The sequence below is a fragment of the Larimichthys crocea genome, chromosome XII (genome assembly GCF_000972845.2).
Source record: "Larimichthys crocea isolate SSNF chromosome XII, L_crocea_2.0, whole genome shotgun sequence".
Taxonomy (NCBI): domain Eukaryota; kingdom Metazoa; phylum Chordata; class Actinopteri; family Sciaenidae; genus Larimichthys; species Larimichthys crocea.
Genome location: NC_040022.1, coordinates 26,119,166 through 26,138,688, shown reverse-complemented (window position 1 = coordinate 26,138,688; position 19,523 = coordinate 26,119,166). Strand labels below are relative to the sequence as shown.

Genomic DNA, 19,523 nt, shown 5'->3' with positions numbered 1-19,523 from the left:
CAAAACATAGCACAGCCTGCTCCCTTTGCGAGCTGTCGTTGCTAATATATTTTTAAGACAAATGAGAGACACATTTTTAAATTAATTTTTTAGATTTATGGTACTGTCTGAGGATATTTCCCAGTGTGACATCATCAGGTGCGGGACACTCAAATCCCAATAAACCCAATCCCATTATTATATGTCATTCATGTCAGCGTTAGAGTAAAATAAATCGAAATCGTAGTAAACGAAAAACACCACAACAACACACACACGTCTGAATACATCATTTATGGTCAAACATTAGTTTAGTTTGATACATTATCCAACACAGAAAACAGAATACAGCAGATGGCTCCAACACTGAAGAGAATCATTTCTCTTTCACAAGATACTGGGGGTACATTTTTGCATTTCTTGTTTTACCAGCTGTGGCACCGCACAGCAAGATATACGAGGACGTGAATTAAATTCCATTCTGTTGTGTTCATCTAATCCAGGGGAATCCTTTCACATGCAACTGCTATACAGTCTCCAAATGTGGCAAAATCCTCAGCTATGACTCATCCCTGATCAGCAGGTCATACATTTCAATTCAGTATTATGACAAGAACAAAGAGATACTTAGACCTGTGGCAGTTGCATACCTGGAAAGAGAAAAGTAAAATTGATCATCTACTTAGTAGTATCTTTGGCTCTTCACAACAAACTACAATATTTGGTATGGTTTTCACAGACACTGATAAGTTGTTATTATTTACAAAAGTGAAAACATGGTGTTTTATTTCATATAGCACCAATAAAACTACACAAAATGCTTAAAATGATACAGTTAAATTACTGCAAAAGAGTAGGAATTGTTGCAAAAAAAATCTAACTGCCATGATTCACTGCCACTTCACATCAAAATACTGACAGTATTGCTGATCATATTCATGCAGGCCACCAGAATAACAGGAAAAAGCTAAAAAAAAACCTAAAAAAAAACATTTTCAGTTCAAAGGCTCTTGATTTGGCTCATAGAAACGCATGTTTCCATACGTAACAACAAGATCAACAACAGTCTTGAGGTGAACCTGTACAGGCCGTCTCTGTTCAAAACTGCATGCAGGGCTTTCAGAGCACTGCATTGGTGTGTAACTGAGGTAATTGTCTCATATGGCCTGCTTTCATGTCTCAGATTGGGACAGCCGTCTGTAGCTTCCCGTAAACAGGATGCCATGAAGTCAGCATCCTTGGTAAGAGCCCAGAGTTTTTCAGACAGTGCATCAGGGAACAGGGAGCAGGCTACACCTGGAAGTCAGTCCCAAAGTGTCTGATCTGGGCATCAGTCATAGATAGATAGGTGGTCCTCATACTGGGCGAATACTGCAAGGGAAATTATTGAAAAACACAACTTAGTACATTTGCATTCAAATGACAGCATCCTTAAATATTAAATTATACTTTCAAATGAAGCGATCTAAATTCAGGGAGTATTTCATTTGATGATGAGCTGCTCTTTAATTAGGAGGTTGTGGAATCAGGGTTTAGTACTTTAATGTAGCAAGGAGCAGGCAAAGAGCAAACAGAGGGCAAGAGTCAGGGGTCACAGAATAAGTTACACTCACATGTAACACTCTGTGGATAAAACAGTGCCAGGAGTTCAAACAGCTGAGATACTGTATGGAGCTTTAAGGGGGAGCTTTGAGTTATAGGTTGAAGTACTCTGCACAGCAAGCGTTGTTACAGAGGTACCTCCACAGTGTGTTTCAAGGAGTGGAATAAAAATGAAATCAGACAAATCAGGAAGATGTTAGACAACAACAACAAAACAAAAACTTACGGTTTTTAAAAGTCTGAATTAAAAACAAAATGAAAATAACAAAATGGTTAGTTACAAAAACACTGGTTAAAAGTTAGCAGTTCGTACCTCATTGAGGAAACCATGCATTGTAGAGCTTATTCACAATAAATACACACAAAATAATAATAATAATAATAATAATAATAAAAGATAAAAAACTACACATATTTTCATTTTTAGATTCATATACTGCAGTATTGTTAGCCTGATACAAATGTCTTTTCTAAAGCATCTCTGTTACACGATCAAATAAAGTAAAAAAACGTCATAAAAAAAGTTATTTTCTGTTAAAAATTTATCTCACAGAGACAAACTGAAAGTTTAATTATTGGTCTACATTCTCTCCATCTCTCCCTCAAATGCTGTTTCAAGTCTTTGGTGCACTGCAGATGCAGTTCAAGCACTGAGCCGCACAGCCTCGCAAACTGAAAACTTAAATAGAAAAGAAACTTTACCTAAAAGAAACTTTAACTGTGGATTTACCAGGGTTATCTATTATGTGGCTACAGCTCTGGAGACACACCACACGCTGATAAACTATGAGTTATACCACTGAAACTAGAGACCTGCAATGCCTTTATTCAAAAGAAACCCCATGGTTATTTCATGTATATGTAAAATGTCTTAAGCATTACTTTGAAAGAATTATTAATGCAATCTAGTGAGAAAGACATAAAGAGAGAATGTGTCTTTGCATACGGAGATGAGTGCACTTTAGTGGATGGCCAGCAGAGAGCAGTCTTCCATCACTTGCAAAGCAACATCTCCCACCTCACTAAGCGTTGATAGTGTCAGTTTCTATACAGTGTATATGTACTGTTATGTTCATAGTGCAACATGCTTTCTGCTCAGTAGTGTTGAGGTCAGTGGTGCCATCAGCCTCATCACACTAGAGACACTAGAGCCTCATAGGGCCAACGCACCGATGGAGGTGGAGATCCTCTCCCTATCAGTGGCGCGTTCTCATATCGAGGACTCCCTCCAAACAGCATGGATTGATTCCTGCGACAGACAGGGAGAGAAAGGTGGTAAGAGATGAAACACACACATACTATACTGTCACCACCTATTGATCTTACATGTATTCAGGAGGAGGAACGACATTAGAAGCAGATTGCGGAGGTGGATGAAGGCTGGCCTGGCTACCGAGACTGCTGGTATAGCTACAGAAACTGTGGATGTTAGACCTTCTGGGGTTGTAGGACATCCGGCGTGCTTGGGGGTTGAACGGGTCCTCCTCATCTATGTCGTCATACTCTCTGTCCCTGAGTGAAAGTAACAACGCGCAACACACAAAGACAGAGAACAGAGAGAGTGCATGCGTTAACACTTTGCAGGAGTACAGGGAGTACATAATGGGATAAAGGGGTTGCTTGGTGCTGACCTGCTGCCCATTAGTGTCCACACTCTGAAAACCGCACACAACATGACAGAGAGTGCGCAGGCAGCCAGGAGAGAAAACAAAGAGAGGTAGAGGAGCCCTTCCACCCCATCATAGCACACACCCATTAAGGCATCCAGGTAGTCCTAGAAGAATAGTCAGGAATATAAATTGATGTACACACATACGCTACTCTTTATTCCATGCACACTTTCAGAATCTGGAGACTGGAGATGCTATTTTTTTAGGGACATTTAATTGACTGTCATTCAGATTCTGGAGGCTAATTTAAACCCACTTCAGAGACAAACCATTTGTGCTCACGCTGCATTAAAAACAAAGACACGTTAGAAAGACACCCTACTTTTTTTTTTTCCTTATATCAATATTAGAAATGATTAGAAATTCTGAAACTTGTCTCCAAATGTGACACTGTCCTGGGAAACAAGAAGTGAACTGGATCGAAAGTGATTAGTTGAAAAGGGCAGACTATAAACAACATTGCTATTCGAACTTTGAGACTCTGTCTGACTGCAGCTGTTGTGAGGGCAGAAAAAGTAACTGCAGCCTTTTACAGCAGAGATAGTGTCCGGAATGCAGAGCCCTGATTTCCACACACACACACACACAAACGCAATGTTGTCTTTTTGCATGCTGAGGTCCTCATGTTACTTTGATGACACGCACGTTACGGATGCATTCTTTGTTTGCTTTGCTTGTTACATTTGAGTAGCAACTAACAAGCCTCTGAGAACAGACTTGACATTTGTGTGGCAGTGGTGTGTTTCAACAGCATATTAGAGGCTCTTTACGCAGTCCCCCACCCTCCACCTTAACTTATCTCTTCGCTTTTGATAAAAATGACACAGGCTCTATTGATCTAAAAGCGGATGTTACCATGATAGCAGCATGAAAGACTCATTTCTGAGATATCTTATTCTCTTAACAGCTAAAAACTGACAATCTGAACCCTGCAAAAGCAAAGTTAGACATTAAAGTGAGGAAAGCTGGGGGTGGTGAATAGAGCCTGTCTACCAGACAGAGTGTACCAGCAATTGCAGTGGTGTATCTAAACATGTCAGTCTATGAAAAAGTACAAAGAGATAAGGGTTGAGAACCAGTCAGGTCGGTCTTCTAAGTGGCTTTGAGCTATACTACAAAGCAGAGCCGATTAAAACCTGTCCTGGAACCTGACCTTACCTTATGTAGCCCGCGGCAGTCGAGCAAGACTGTTAGCTGGTGTACACTGAACTCGGTGGAGTTCAAAAGTCGCTGGATCCCCAAAAGGTCTCTCTGTATAACAAGGTATAAAAGAAAGGAGAGAATAATATACACTTTTCTATAGTCTGGTGTAATAGTCTGTCAGTCAGCCACTTACCTCAGCAGTGGGAAAGAAAGGAACAGAGAACTGTAACAAGCCTTGGATCTGGATTTGCATGGTGGTCAGAGAACGTTGGCAGATTGTCAAAGACTGTGAATACATAATCATCCAGCGCCATCACACACACACACACACACACAAACAAAGAGAGGATCACATTAAAAAGAGCATTGTTTGGAAGCTGCATGTCAACAAGTAATTTGGTGTTAAAGAATGCCTCATAATGCGCTTAACAAGAGGACACACTTCTTTCCAGACAGATAGGCCCAGATTATCCTCCACCACCAACCGTCTCGCCCACCAGTCACTGTCCCTCCACCCATTCCCACCAACTAATCTCAAGCTCAAACAAAAGAGCAATATTTATATCAACTGGGCCATCAGAGAAAACATTATCCTTGCTCAGGAAGCATCATTTTAATCCCAAAATGAATGCTGCAATGATAACTAAGCATGTGGGTTTTTAATAATTATTGCTAGTGGATTTATCCTCCATGAATCCCCTCAATACGTGCCACACATATCTTGTGTGCTGCTTGTGAAAAAAAAACAACAACTATACAAGTACTATAATACATAAGAGGTAGTCGGATCACACGGGCTTAAATTGCATGATGCAAGCCTTTTACTGTGGTGTGAAGGTGGAGTATTACTCAAGAAATGAAAAACCTTCTTGTTGGTAGGTGGGCAAAAGGTTCAGTGACAGATTAAGTGATCATGGAGGCTGACTTCATCATGCTGTTCATGAATTTGTTTACCAGTCACAACCAAACATTACCATCGGGTGGACCCGGTCATGCACGGTAACATGACCTTAAACGGTGTAGTTTAATGCCCTTTGCAAAATGTTCTTTCAGAGTTATTACAACTCGCAGCGCCACCAGATATAAACCAGTTCTCGCGAAGAAATACAATGAGAAATGGAGGTTATGTGTCTAAGTCTGCTGGCCTTGAAAATAAGTGGTTTTCCAGGGCTGTGATGCTCACACTGCACAGCCTATCTCAAGGCGGTTTTCTTGAGTTATTTTTGAGGCCATTTCAAATGTACCTGCATTTCAAGCACCAATACACTTTCTGGAAAATGTGAAGAATCCAAATTCTTCTCTGAAAAGTCATATATGCAAGAAGTGATGGGTGTATGTCTTTAAACAGAAACAGAAATGAATCACCGGCATGAGTTCCTTATGTGCAGTAGCTGCCTTTATGCATGATATATAGTAAACTGAATAAATTACCACAAAAAATGTTGCTATTGTGAATACCCCAAGGCACAGATTACACACATGGTAAAAGATCTGACTCTTTTTTTCTGAGCCCCACATATGAAATGAATATAAAAGGAATTTTCTTTGATCAAAGTTTATCACTTTAAGTAATTAAATTAGTGTTGGAGGCTCATTTTTCAGTCGATTAGGGCCAGATAATGATCTAGCCGCCTGGCATCTAACAGGGGAAAAACTCATTTTAAAATAGCAATACATTTTCCAGTGTGTGAGTCTCGGTACACAACTGCATGTTTAAGCAGACAGGTGAGACTTTGGACAGTTTGTCAATACCTTTTGGAAGGGGTTTGGTAGATTCGGACTGCAGAACAAATAATAGTGTGCAACATCTGGAGGGTGAGAGAAATATGGAGACAAGGAGTCAGATTAGTATTGTGTCTTAATATTCAGTGACAGGGCTGGTATTTGTACAATTCTACCTGTAGATATAAATTACCTGCGCTGACAAAATCCTTGGTTTGGTTAACAATAAATTTGTTTGGAGATACACAAAAGTCACTGGTGCCCTGTAGGGAAACAAAACAAAACACAACGTGAACAAAAACATGCTGTAAACCTCCAAGTATGCAAGACAAAAAAAGCAGTGCAGTATTTATTCAAGCCATGAACTAGATCCAATTTCTTGTGCTGCAGCTGAGTAAAACTGATTTTGCAATGGGCAGTTATTGACAATCTCTCAAGCAACAGAAACTATTTGTTTTACAACATTGTTATCATCCTTTAACTCCAGAGTGAGTGAGCCAGTGAAATGAAAGAGTTCACACAATTACCCTAATAACAGGTGGAATACAGCAGCACACACACACACACACACACACTTAACCAGCACACAGAAAAAACGTGTGGTACACAGCAAAAGATCTCATGCTGTATTAAGCATGTAGAACATGTTGTGTTTTGCTGACCATGGATGGAATCTACAGAATATGTTTATGGTCTTTAGTTCATCCATGAAGTGCTGCTAATGTGAGTGCATAAACAATAAGGGGTAAAGGTTATGCAGTGTCTGTGCACGCAATATCATAAAAAGGCAAAATAACAAAAAAGAAAAAGAAACAACAACAACAACATAACTTAAACAGAATAATTCCGCACACGCATGCATAATTAACAGCCGGGGGAAAATAACAAGCTGCCGTTCAAACTGATCAAGTTCAAAGGGATCAAGAAATCTCGTGTGATGCAGAGTCAAAAATCAAAGCCTAAGTCATTTATTCCTAATAAAGTCTCATGTCCGCTGCTTTTCATGTCTGCTCCAATCAAAAAATATCTTTCTACAGCCTGTCACTGTAAAGCACAGCTCAAAGAGCATCACAGTGAGCAAACCTGCTTCGATCTAACAACGAAGAAAACATGATGAAATACAGCATACACGTTGGAATGCAGGTGTAAAGTAAAACAAGACATACAGTATGGGCCTAGTCTTAATTTTGACTTTCTGTGGTTAAATTTGTATTTATCCCACCTCAATTTTAGATTACCAGCATATCTCTAAAGTCAACTGAGTTGTGACATGTGTTTTTAGCAAAAACCAAAAAACTGTACAGCACTGTTAGGATGTTACCCTTCATCTCTATCTCATTATACTAGCAGGGACATGTTGTTTATGCTTCATCTCATCAAATATGTATAGATTTACGAGCATTTTCTAGGACACCGCCATCATCTACCTTCCTTTCAAGTTGCACCATGTTTTTGCACCGTGCAGCTTTTGAGTAATGTCTTTATACTTTTGCATACTTCGTCGTATTCAAATTCTATTACCGAAGACAGTTCTCTATGATAATCCACTTCTGTGCAGAGGACGGGCCTTCCTATTAATAACTAAGCGGGTATAAGTTATTGAGCAAATCTTCCTCAGCTCGTAACATAACAGTCGGACAGACTGCTAGAGACGAGCTACACTTAAGTCTTTTGGGTAAGCCGGCTGAAGAGGTCAGAGGTTTTAATAGAGGGTCATGTTCTACTATAATGAGCTACGCTAAGCCACAGGCACAGTCCAAGTTATTGGTAATCTGGTTTTACTACTGCAGAGATGCTCTGCTTTCACTGAGAACCACCAGAAATATCTACATTTCACACCCACATAGTTAATTTCAGTTTGAAACCAGCTGTCTTGCCCCCTCTCTCTTCCCCCTGCCTCACTTAAAACAGCTGTCCAGATGTAAAATCCTGTGAGATAATCCACAGATGGGATAATTTACAGAAGGCAAGGGGATCGAAGAGAGATAACAATGGATGTGAGGGATGGAGGAAAGCTGGAAGCATGGGGTTACTCTTTGTACCCCAGACAGTGTTCCTAATGCAGGCTCCATTAAGCCCAGATGTGCTAAACACATGGTGTAAAGACAGGAAGGGAGAACAATCTGTCAGGAACAAGGAGGACATGAGGAAAGAGAAATAAAGCCGAGCACAATGAAGGAGATTTTGAAGAAAGCAGAGCTAGTAATTAATGCTAGAAATAACTCTGTTTACAACGGTGGGGCTAAGGGTTGATTAACCTAAAAGGCCGGGGACGTGTAATCAGCTTAGCTGCATGACTGACCAAAAAAGAAAAGAGCAGAAAGAGCCTGCTGTAAACTAAACACACATGTACAGACACTCTTTAACCAGGAACTATGTCTAAGAACACATGCCTATTGACAGCAATACACTCTAAATACAAGAACCATCAACCATCAACGAGATGTCTATGAGTTCAGTGGGTTCAGAAAGAACCAACCGGCTTTCAAGAGTGACAGAGGGTCCAGTCAAACGCACTTGAATAAATAAATAAAGAAGCAAGTGTGACAAGATTTTTTAAAAAGAAAGATTTTTCTTCAAAACAAAGACAGTGTTTTCTCACCACAGCTGTAGAAGTGCCTGCTCCCAGTGAGGCCCAGCTCAGGATCAGAGACAGCACTACAAAAGCTATGATCCTAGGGGACAACAGCAAAAGGGAGAGAGATGGAGCGAGAGGGTGGGTGACAGGGAGATAGAGACAAAGACACATAGGGAGAAGCAGATGAATCTGTTTGTCTTTGAACCCATGATCTTCAGCCATTTTTCATCTAGTTATTTTGGCTTTTTCAGTGTTTGCTTGGGAGTTGTTCCCTCTCTGCCTGAAGACAGAGAGGCCCAACTCACACTTTACACAGGTCCATCGCAGATTAGATGTTATAGCTGACATTCAATTTATCACCAAGTGATATGAAGATAAATTTAGTCATGACTCCTTGCTGAATTCACTTGTTAGCTCTAGATATATAGAAAAAGGTCGATTCTATTCAGAAATGTGTTTGATTGAGGCAGTCCAACAGAGGCCTTGCAAAGCCACAACTAAAGATAGTACTACTTAAAGTCTGGGGACTTTCCATCTCGGTCTTTTATCTTTTCTGGTCTGCTGGATTCTGAAAACATTTAATTGTCTGCACTTTCTGTCAATCACAGAAGCATTGGCTGTCAATCACTGCGCACCGTGACTGTCAATCAAAAGCTGCCACAAGCTTTAGTTTGACAACCTGTTTTATTCGCGCCCTTTCTGTCTGACAAGAGTTCAACAGGCTCTTAACATTGTGGAGGTGGATTATGAAAAAAAACAAATAAACAAACATTATTCTACTATTACCAACAATTTCTTAGTGACCAAAGGCAAAAGCTTGAGAAAGTGCTATGAATTCGAATAGGACCCATGATGGACGTAAAAAAAAAGAAAAACTCTGCAAAGCGCTTCTGTTTTCAACTCACTCCTCAGACCTTCTTGAAAGCACCAATAAAGTAGCCTGAGAGCACTTAATAATTAGTTAAGGGAGCGGACTCATCCTGCCCGAGCGATCAATAGGCATTAGTGAGACCCATCAGTGAGGGATGTGAAGAGCCATCCTGAGCATCATCTGCTAACACGGACAAGTAGACTGGACCAAATTGGACAAATGGGATGTGAAGTCTGGACTGTGGATTTGCTTGTCAGACATCAGTGTTGGTTTAAATTACTGGTTGCAGTTAAATCAAACTCCTCCTAACCTTTCTTTTTTTGCCCAGAGCTTTGGAGTTTAAACGATGGTTTGGAGAAGAAACTACAGTGGTTTCGATCTAGCTTGAGAATATAAAAATTACACTCCGCATCAGATTGATTGAGTGCAAGCAACTGTATGTGGAAGTAAAAGGCAAGTCACTGAGGAAAGGGCAGAGTCATTGTCAGGGCTATTTGAAGATGTAATACTATCGTTGGTGCTGTTAATGGAGTGACCTATATGGAGCCAGGCTGACTGTCTGTCTGCGGCCAATGAGAACATAGAGGGACCACAATGGGGGGAAAAAAAAGCTTCATAAACAAGATGAAAAGCAAATACCTCCACGTACACACTCGAGATACCTACGTGATAAGCAGCCATCGAGACTGCTTTGCCATCCCTAAGCACATGGCCAAGCAGATGACCAGATCCAGGATCAGAAGCAGCAGATAGGTCAGCCATCTACAAGAGAGGAACGGATGCATCATTATAACAATCCTGATGAATCGCTTTCACTTGCAGGTAGCATACTTCATGCACATGTACAAGCCTCAGGAAATGCTGGCCGAACATATGTTCAGGCGTGAGTGTGTGAGGTCTGTGTATATTAGCATCCTTGTCTCCTAGTTAGAGCCCATCTGTTTTCAGGTAATTTCCAGCCTGTTGGTTTAATAATTCAACACCACAAATCCATAGACATTAATTTTTCAAGCTCTGAAAATGTCCTTCACTGGAATGGCCTACAGTCAGCCAAGGCACTTGGAAGTGTGTGTGCATGTGTGTGTGTGTTCTCACCAACCAAACGTGAAAATACTCGTGAATCATTCTTAACTAGCTCCAGTAGTGTCGTACATTTTGTAGCATTGACCGAAAATAGTTATTCACAATGTTGCACAAACAGGTGAAATGTAAAGATGCCTGCTGTAGCGTATCTGCAGTACTATGGTAAGTCTGTACACCAAGGTCACTAGAGAAATGATTCATTCATTCTATGTGAAAAAGTCTAGAGGTACCTTAATAGATTTTGAAAAAAAAAACTGCACACTGGCTGCATCCATTGCTCGCCAAAGAGGGCATATGGATGAAGAAAAGCACTAAAAGAGACTGTATTTAACTTTATCTGCGTAAACAGAACCGCAGAAATGTTTCTCCAAGCACAGGGATGAATTCAGAAATAGAATAAGAAGGGAAGATATTATATTTCCTTGTTTGAATAACATTGGGTTGGCTATAACATTTGCTGCTCATCAATAAAACCCCTGCCACAGACTGGTCATAGCCCAATGGTTCCATGAAATCCAATCAACACCCATGAGAATGGTGCCAGGATGCACAAAGTAGCAACTGTAGTCCTGAAGAAGATCTGGTGTCAGGATAGGAACAATACACCATGTGGGAATATGTAAACCTGACATTAATGATAGGAATAGGCCAGTGAGTCACTACCAGTGATACAGCTGTGTTTATTTGTGCTCTGTCGTGTCAGGAGTCAGAGACACTTGCTTTCACAAAAGCTGGTTGAAAAAGTATAAAAGAAATTGCACAAACTTATGCAAGTTATATAACAGACAATGAAAGTCTTATTTTATCATTTAGGTTGGGCTTTAGTTTATAGGCATATACATATACAACCATGGCAACCAGCAAGACTTATGACCATGAATTCGCTCTGTGAGAAAAAATGTGCCTAACGTTCCTTATGTAGGAGTCTCCATTTTAACAAATACCAAACATAATAAGGGAATGAATTGAAGACATAAAAGTTAAAGTAATTACTATTGAGCAGATTTAATAATGGAAAGTTTGAACATTTCTAGTTTTAATCAAAACACATTCGGATTATATAAGCAGCTTAATCCAACCAGAACAAGTGTACTTATTGTAATAAAAGCTCACAATGTGAAACTGAAAAACGTTTTAGGTGAGAGGTCTTTAATAAATCTCTTACAAAGGAACAGCAAAACCCTGTGTGACGATGGCTAACAGATACAGATAGTGGTAAACCGGATACAGAGCTGCATCTTCTACTACCTGTCTTGTACATGTAACTGGGGGCTAGATGACTAACACAGCTTCACACAGACACAGGGATAAGACGAAGGGACATGCCATGCAGTGTGTGAAAGGTGTCTGTACTGTACGGATTTGGAGGAAGCAGAACAGGAAGTGTGACATACACATATATGATTAAGAGTTGAACATATTTCAGAATTAGTTGTACGCTTTGCAATCAACTGCTACTGAATCTGCAATACACTGAGACAGACAGGAGTTTGAATTTGATTAGACGACACCGTCAGATCTCCAAAGAAAACGTTCACGCATACATGCATCCAAATTGTGTCTATAATCTATGTAAAAGTATTTTTCAGAAAGCCTTGATCATCTATTGGTACCTCCTTCCAATTTCATCTGAATTCTTCTTACAGTACAGTAATGAACAGTTTGCAAATGTGAAACTTCACATAAAAACACTATGAAGTTTTATGTGCCCAAAAATAAAAAATAAAGCTAGAGAAGCTATCAAATTACACTCACAGTTTGGGGCAGCAGCCATTAGAGCCTCATAAATTAGTACCTCACTCCTGAATTAATGCTGGATATTTTATTCATTTGGACTACTTTGCTGTTGATTGAGTTTGCTATTTTTTTCTCTCTGTTTATTGAATTTCAGTTTCGGCCTCTCAATACTTTTCACAGTTCTCTCTTGAAAAGAACATAGGTCTCAAACAGAGAACCACATCAACATAATAATTGCAATCAATGTGAGCAATGGTCTGCGGTTAAGGAGATCATTTATGGTCCAATAGCCACTCTGCCGTGCATAACATTCTGTGAGAGCAATAAGCGTTAGAGTTCAAACTGCACAGTGGGCAATAAGCTCAATTTCAGCTTTCATTTATTTAACAATCAGGAAAAATAGCTTTTCCGGTCTATGTTCCACAGGGGAGATCAATAAAATCCCATCTGCTCCGTGTCTGGTCTGGATCACTTATAATGCCATTCTGAGCTGCGCGCTTGCTTCATCCACACAAATGAAATAAAATAACGCCAATCACCCCGAGGGAGTAACTAAGGCTCCACCTACCTGTAATACTCAACGGCGGCTGTTTGATCAGCAATGGCTCCCAAGTCAACATTTGCTTTGTTGATATCGGGCAGAGCCGCCAGCTCTCGGATGACATTGTTGACCATCAGCTGCATGAAGCGCAGAGTTTGGAGGTAGTCAGCCCTCGCGGCAAAGATTTCATCCAGCCGTTCCAGGTGCTGTTTGAGTCCAGTTTCCACATGGCCCACGGATCCTGCAATCTATACGATGAAATAAAGATAAGAAGGATGGATGAAATGAATGAAAGAAAAAAGGAAATAGTAGTAAGGGAGATGGGGAGCTGAAGATGAGTGAATGAGAAGACGGAGTCAGAAGGAGACAGGAAGATAAATAAATTGAAAATACAGAGGGAGCACTCCCCAGAGAAAAGATTAACTTTTCTCTTCAAACGTGTGTTTTATTCAGGTAAACAATGTTCGAGTAGAATACTGCTAACAATACCGAGGAGGCCTGTTATCACAGGGGTCTTTGATAGCGAAAAACGAGTGGGAGGAGGCATGATGGAGTAGAGTAAATACATTTTACTTTTCTGTTTGAACAAAAGCAACGTGATCGTATAAACTCATGCACTTTCACAGCATCAATGAAGCTAGAAACAAGTCAATTTTAGCGAGATGCTGACAGGGGGAAATAGTTTCTCTGCCGTAGCCACATTTCACTGAGAATCATAGGCACACTGGCTTGACCTAGTTATATAGATCGGCATTAAAAAGGTACAATTCACTCAGCAAATAGAGAACAATAAGGTGACCCTGCAATCAAAATGAAACTTAAAACTTCCGAAAGTCTTGGATCTCAGTCAAGATTATTTGGGTTTAATATTTGTGAAAACAATAAATCTAGTTTAAAGAAAGAAAATCAGGAATGCCTATTCATATTCTGGAGGAGAAGGTTGATACAAGACTTAGAGGCTATAGCCAAAAGCTGGTTAGAATAACAGAGAATAAAAACTGTGGGAAGCAGCCTGTCAAAAGGTAAGAAATGTAGAAATATTACATTATTATATATTTTTAATCCCCTGAGAGACTTTCAAGATAAACAGTTTGAAAGATGAGCATCATTTGAAGCAAACTAAACAATAAGACTAGTAAGTTGGAAGCCAGTACCTGTTTTTCTTTCTTTTTCATTTTGCTTTTTGGAACTCGCTGCAATGCTTCATACTGCACCGTGATCCTCGCCACTTTTTTCTGGCAGTGTGTGGGTGTTACTGCCGTATGTAAATTTAGTTTAGAGATGACCTGATATATCTACATGTAAAACAGAAAAGCTGTTGAAATGCAAACTGCAAGAACTGATTTGCTTGGCAACGTTTTCTACCTTCGATTAGCACCATGATTGATTTAGTTCATCTAGAGATACCGTGCAGATTTTTTCCCCCCATCGACCAATTGGTTGAACAGCATGTAGACTTTCAGCCAACAGAGATTTTTTTTTGGTTCACTACAGATGTAGAATTGTTGTTTTTACATGTTTTTGTATGGATTAAACAAACACAGTATAATTAACTTAATTAAATAATAACTGAATATAATTAATTAAGTTAATTAGTGAGCTTTAGAGGTTCATAGAGGCAGATTTCATAACCTTTAGAGAGAGTCAGGCTGGCTGTTTCCCCCTGCTTCCAGTCTTGGTATGAAACCTTGAAAGTTAAAAGGATGCTGGCTGTAGCATTACGTTATGATATTTCTCAGACAAAAATTCTAATTCTTAATAGTTGGATTTTTTATATATTAAATAAAAACATCTAGAATTTCTATCCAGGAACTTCTAGGAGAGCAAAGATACTTTAAGTAACCTCTTTAGGAAGAGGACCACACACACACACAGACAGACAATGACTTGGCGAGAAGATTCAACAGTAGATTTAACATGAGTAGGAGGCTCCACTAATTCTGAACAGATGTTCTTTCTGTATTCTAATCTAAAGCAGTATGCAGCAGCCCCACTCCCTGTATCTCTCATCTTTTCTCCATTACACACACGACTTCTCTAAGACATTCAAATTTTCTGAATAAAACTGTTCATTCCCACGCTATGAAAACTTGCCACAAAGCAGATAAAAATGTATCTCTGTCTCCTTGACTCCGTAACATTTCAAACACTCTTAATTAAATTGTACTGAGTGCTTCTGATGGTTTCTAAGCAAAACCCCAGAAAGAGCATCCATGTGAACATGAGGCAAAGATACACGCCCATCCTCCACTCCAGCACTCCCACGGGGCAAGTATAGTATGTGATTGCCAGTAAACTGCTCTCACTCCCCACCTCTATGTGCATCATCTCTCACAGCTCCTGCCACAACACCCAGAATCTTATCTGCAAGCCTGTATGTCTGAGTGTGAGAAATGGGATCCATCAGCTAGCTGCTCTGGGTGATCCACATTTCCCTAATCTGGACCGTCCCGTCTTCTGAAAATGGATTAAAGCTCACTTTTACTGAAAGCGGGTCACAAGGAGGCTTCTCCATATTGGACACGCCTGTTAAATGAGACTGACTGATTTGAGGCTCCCAGCAGCAGTACTTCCAAGTGCCAATTCACATGCAACTTAGCTGTTGTGCTTGAAGCCTTCAATAATTTTATTATATCTAAGATTTTCTATATTAACTGAGAATAAAACAAGATATATGATGACCAAGGTTAAAAGCAAACTAAGGTAATACACTGAGAAATAGGACACTGAAGAGAGACATTCAGGGGACTGATGTATGGAGCAAAAAGTAGTACTGTAATCGTTTTGTTCCAAGCATCACAAGACAGCTTTTACTTTCAAAGAGGAGAAACTATATATAAAAGTGTACCCACGGTTGTAAATTGAAAGCAGACATTCTGATAAAGTGTGATTGCCATGTTTTCTCATCCATTATTTCCAGGCAGCACTGAAGAGCTCTTAATATTGTGAGCTGAAAACGGGAAATAAGCCTGAAATAAAGAATTCCTGCAAACAATCAAAAGACCCAATGGCAAAGACTGAATGGTCGTCCTCATCAAATCTTTCCCTTTATGACACAGAGAGTGTGAGTGTGCATATTTTATGACTGCTGGTGAAAATCTCTAACCTCACAGGAGATATTTGGTCGCTCGTCGCGGCCTACTTTACTGGACAAATCAACCCAGTGTGTGAAATACAACAAAGGGAAAAAGTATTTAACGAATTAAAGTAAAGCAAACTACTGAAGTGATTACTTAGGAACCAAGTTAATAGGAAGACACACGAAGGGCTGAAAAAGGATTTGATAAACCAATAGTGGAGAAATGGCTCAATCACAAGACTAAACGCAAGACTAAGGCATGGTGGATAGCCAGCCGACTCATCAGCTCTCTAAGTGAAGTACATTACATCAAGCCACGGTTTTGCACCAGAAAGCCTTTGCTTCCCCAGGGGAACCTCTATGTTTCTGTGATATACATCATGCTACAGGATCAAATCAATACCAAGATGCAGCAGAGAGAGTCGGTAGCAAGCATGTGAAATCATCAATGCTAAATCCTGTTTACTTCTTGCAGCACAAAGAAATTGCTGCACTGCAAAACTATGCCCATTCTCCAGGTTATTTGTTACACCGAGCCGAAACTAATGCAGCCCAATACAACAGCTGTGAAATATATAAACTGCCTTTATGAACTTTATAATCGTCATTTTTGTTGAAACGACCTTAAGAGAGGCGTTGACTCAATTTTATGGTCATTATGTACGCTGTAGTTTGTGATCCCGCTGAATTATATTCCAATAAACTGGGGGGTGTTTCTAATATTTTGTCCATCTCATTTAAATCAATGAACGTAGTATTTTCATTTCACAAGTATCCCTTTATCCATCATAACCCGAATCAACGTGTGAGCTTCAAAACACGTTAACTCATTAACGTACACTGATATTCAGCACACACAATGAAAGAGCGCACACAAACCCGTTTGCGTCCACACATCAGTGCAATATGTGTGCATATGAGACCTTTAAGTGAATGTGTGATGCTGACACGCCCACATGAACACACACAAACACACACACATATATACAGTAGAGATAGTAAGACTGAGAGGGATGGAGAGAGGAAAGGCTTAACATCCATTAATGCACTACAGATTGGAGTTAATCCTCTTCTTCCTCATTGTGATTATTGCTTCTTGCAGGGCCTTGTTCTGACTCTCCTTCCTCTCCTTCCTCTTCACTCCTCCCCCCCTTCCCTAAGCCTCCTGAATAAGTTCCCTGAATGCAGGTCAGGTGTTGTATAGAAAGAATCCCTATTTACAAATGCAGAGGCAGCAGTCACCTCAATTCCTTCACTGTGACAAAAAGCAGAAACAGACCCCCCGCAGGGAGTTGCTGCTTTGAGACAGATGCACACGCCGTTAACAGAGGAGGGATTCTGGTGTCTACAAGCTGTAAATCACCATTTCCAAGTGGAGTAAGCCATTAAAATCATGCTTTGTGCCATCATGGCTAATAAAAAAAATGTTTGGGAATTGAACAGAGGGAGCAGTTATTCACAGCAAAATGACATTTTTTTTTTTTACAACACTGATTCTTCACTCTCACTGATTCAGCTGGAAATGTCTTAAATTATAACTGTCATAAATAATGCTGATAGGATTATCGATGATATAGAGGAGCTTGGCATGCTTTCTCACCAGATTGTTGATGCCACCCAATGTGTGATTGGCATTGTAGAGCGAGTAGGTCAGCTGGTACACCCCATCGTTGGTCTCACTGTTTCCATAGAAACCCACTCCTACAGCAGAACTATGAAAAAAGGGCGAGAATCCCATTAAATTAATAAATAAACATAATTAATTCCCTGTTCGGTTTTATCATTGTACTCCTTGACTATGGACTGTGCAAAGTTATTAGAGGATGAGTAAGACAAAAAAATGTTATTTATAATTTCCCAAAGGGGAGACAACAAAGCTTTAGGGGAAATATGAGTCATATCAGCAAACTGGTATAGGCTACTCTTATTTTTACCATTTAACCTTTATTGATTGAAACATGCAAATGAAACATTTAGAACAAACTCATGAATAAATTAAAGGCAATTCATATTCATCCTTCTATTATTTCTGTATTTGTCAAAATACATTGTTGCCCATAAAGTTGGAATCATTTAGTTTTCCTCTTTTTATTCCTATTTATACACATCAGCTTAATTTAATTCTCACTGGTATTTTTTGGAAGAGAAAGTTTTGAGAAGAAGTCACTTTATCTATCAAGAATAAATCACACTGTCACAATCATTTCACGAGAAGAGGTAAAACATATTTTATTCCAACTTTATGGACAGTGTTATCATAATAATTTTCCTCTGTGCTGCTCATCTCTTCCTCCTGGCTACCACATGGGTTGGGTTGCTTTAGCAGATATGACAATTCATATTTATCATATTTCCTTTTAAGATCCCTCCCTCCACCTTTTTAATACCTCCATCTGTTTTGTTCAAACCTCTATTTCCAGCACTGACTTTGAATTCGTTATCTCATTCATGACCAAAACCACATCAGAATTCTGTTCGACATCCAAAAATATATCCCAGTGGAATACACAGAATCCTTGTTTCTCACCTTCCTGCAGCCTGAGACTGTGTCTGAGCCTCTGTAATAGGGAGGATTGGTGTCATAACCCCAAGAATAAGTCTACCCAGACTCCTAACAGTCTACATTCACATGAGCAATGACACAATTCCATCATACTTGATTGCAATAAGGTCACTTTACACAAAGGTCAGAGGTTAGCAACACTTTGAACTGTATTTAGTTGCAGTTTCATTAGAGGGAGGTGGGAGCTCATCAATCACACTTCAGATAGAAAGAAGTCAGAGCAGGACTGTAGTTTCCGTGATAGCACATGTACACACAAACAGTTTACTCTCACAATGACTCATATGTTGAGGGCCAAACCAGACACAGCCAGGTAGACACACGGTTATCATCATCCTCGGCAACGAGGCAAAGACAAAAAAGGAAGTTAGTTAAGTGCAAAGGCAGGCTGTAGATTCTTATTTGATTTTAGCATTTAAAACATCCTGTCAGAGTGTGTGTAATATGTTACTGCATGAGGGTGAGCGTCCTTTCACTCTAACCTTGTAAGCATAATGAAACTGCCGCCTCAATTAAACTAGTTCCCTCTGGTTATGATTAGGGGCATTGGAGGCATATCTTGTACAATCCAGACTGAGCCCAAAAAAAAAAAAAAAACATAATTACAGTCAACCTTAGAACCCAAACTGCATGGATGTGGTTAGAACAATGACTTTATTCAGCGGGTTAAAGAACACCGAACAACCTTGCTTTACGCTCTTAAAGATATTTGTGTTCTAGTTGATCCGTGGCGGCCTGGATAATGAGCTCTTCATTAATCCTCTGGCCAGCCTGGTGACATGTCAACAACAATAAAGACCCACTAATGACACAGTAATGAAACACTAATGATACAGGACGTCAGCCTGCGGGGATGCATTCGTTTTTCTGTGGTTGTTTGCAGCTAGTGGTGTGAAAATCAGCACAATAAACAAAAAGGCACCACGGGATATTTAGTATCTTTGTTCCTCTAAGG

The 19,523-nt window shown here is 39.8% G+C and overlaps 1 protein-coding gene across 1 annotated transcript in view; it reads right to left on the bottom strand.

Moving 5' to 3' along the window:
- Positions 1 to 258: 258 nt before the first annotated feature.
- The window catches only part of ttyh2l (tweety homolog 2, like), a 26,573-nt gene continuing 7,308 nt past the window's right edge, over positions 259 to 19,523 (bottom strand). Inside the window, exons 3-14 of the mRNA XM_010756868.3 lie at positions 17,606 to 17,717; positions 12,954 to 13,174; positions 10,232 to 10,327; positions 8,719 to 8,791; positions 6,310 to 6,379; positions 6,147 to 6,202; positions 4,588 to 4,680; positions 4,410 to 4,502; positions 3,213 to 3,355; positions 2,908 to 3,093; positions 2,752 to 2,830; positions 259 to 1,350 (exon numbers count right to left, since the gene is read on the bottom strand). Of these exons, the coding sequence (XP_010755170.1) occupies positions 1,270 to 1,350; positions 2,752 to 2,830; positions 2,908 to 3,093; positions 3,213 to 3,355; positions 4,410 to 4,502; positions 4,588 to 4,680; positions 6,147 to 6,202; positions 6,310 to 6,379; positions 8,719 to 8,791; positions 10,232 to 10,327; positions 12,954 to 13,174; positions 17,606 to 17,717 (1,303 nt within the window). The 3' untranslated portion in view covers positions 259 to 1,269. The remainder of the gene's footprint in view (positions 1,351 to 2,751; positions 2,831 to 2,907; positions 3,094 to 3,212; positions 3,356 to 4,409; positions 4,503 to 4,587; positions 4,681 to 6,146; positions 6,203 to 6,309; positions 6,380 to 8,718; positions 8,792 to 10,231; positions 10,328 to 12,953; positions 13,175 to 17,605; positions 17,718 to 19,523) is intronic.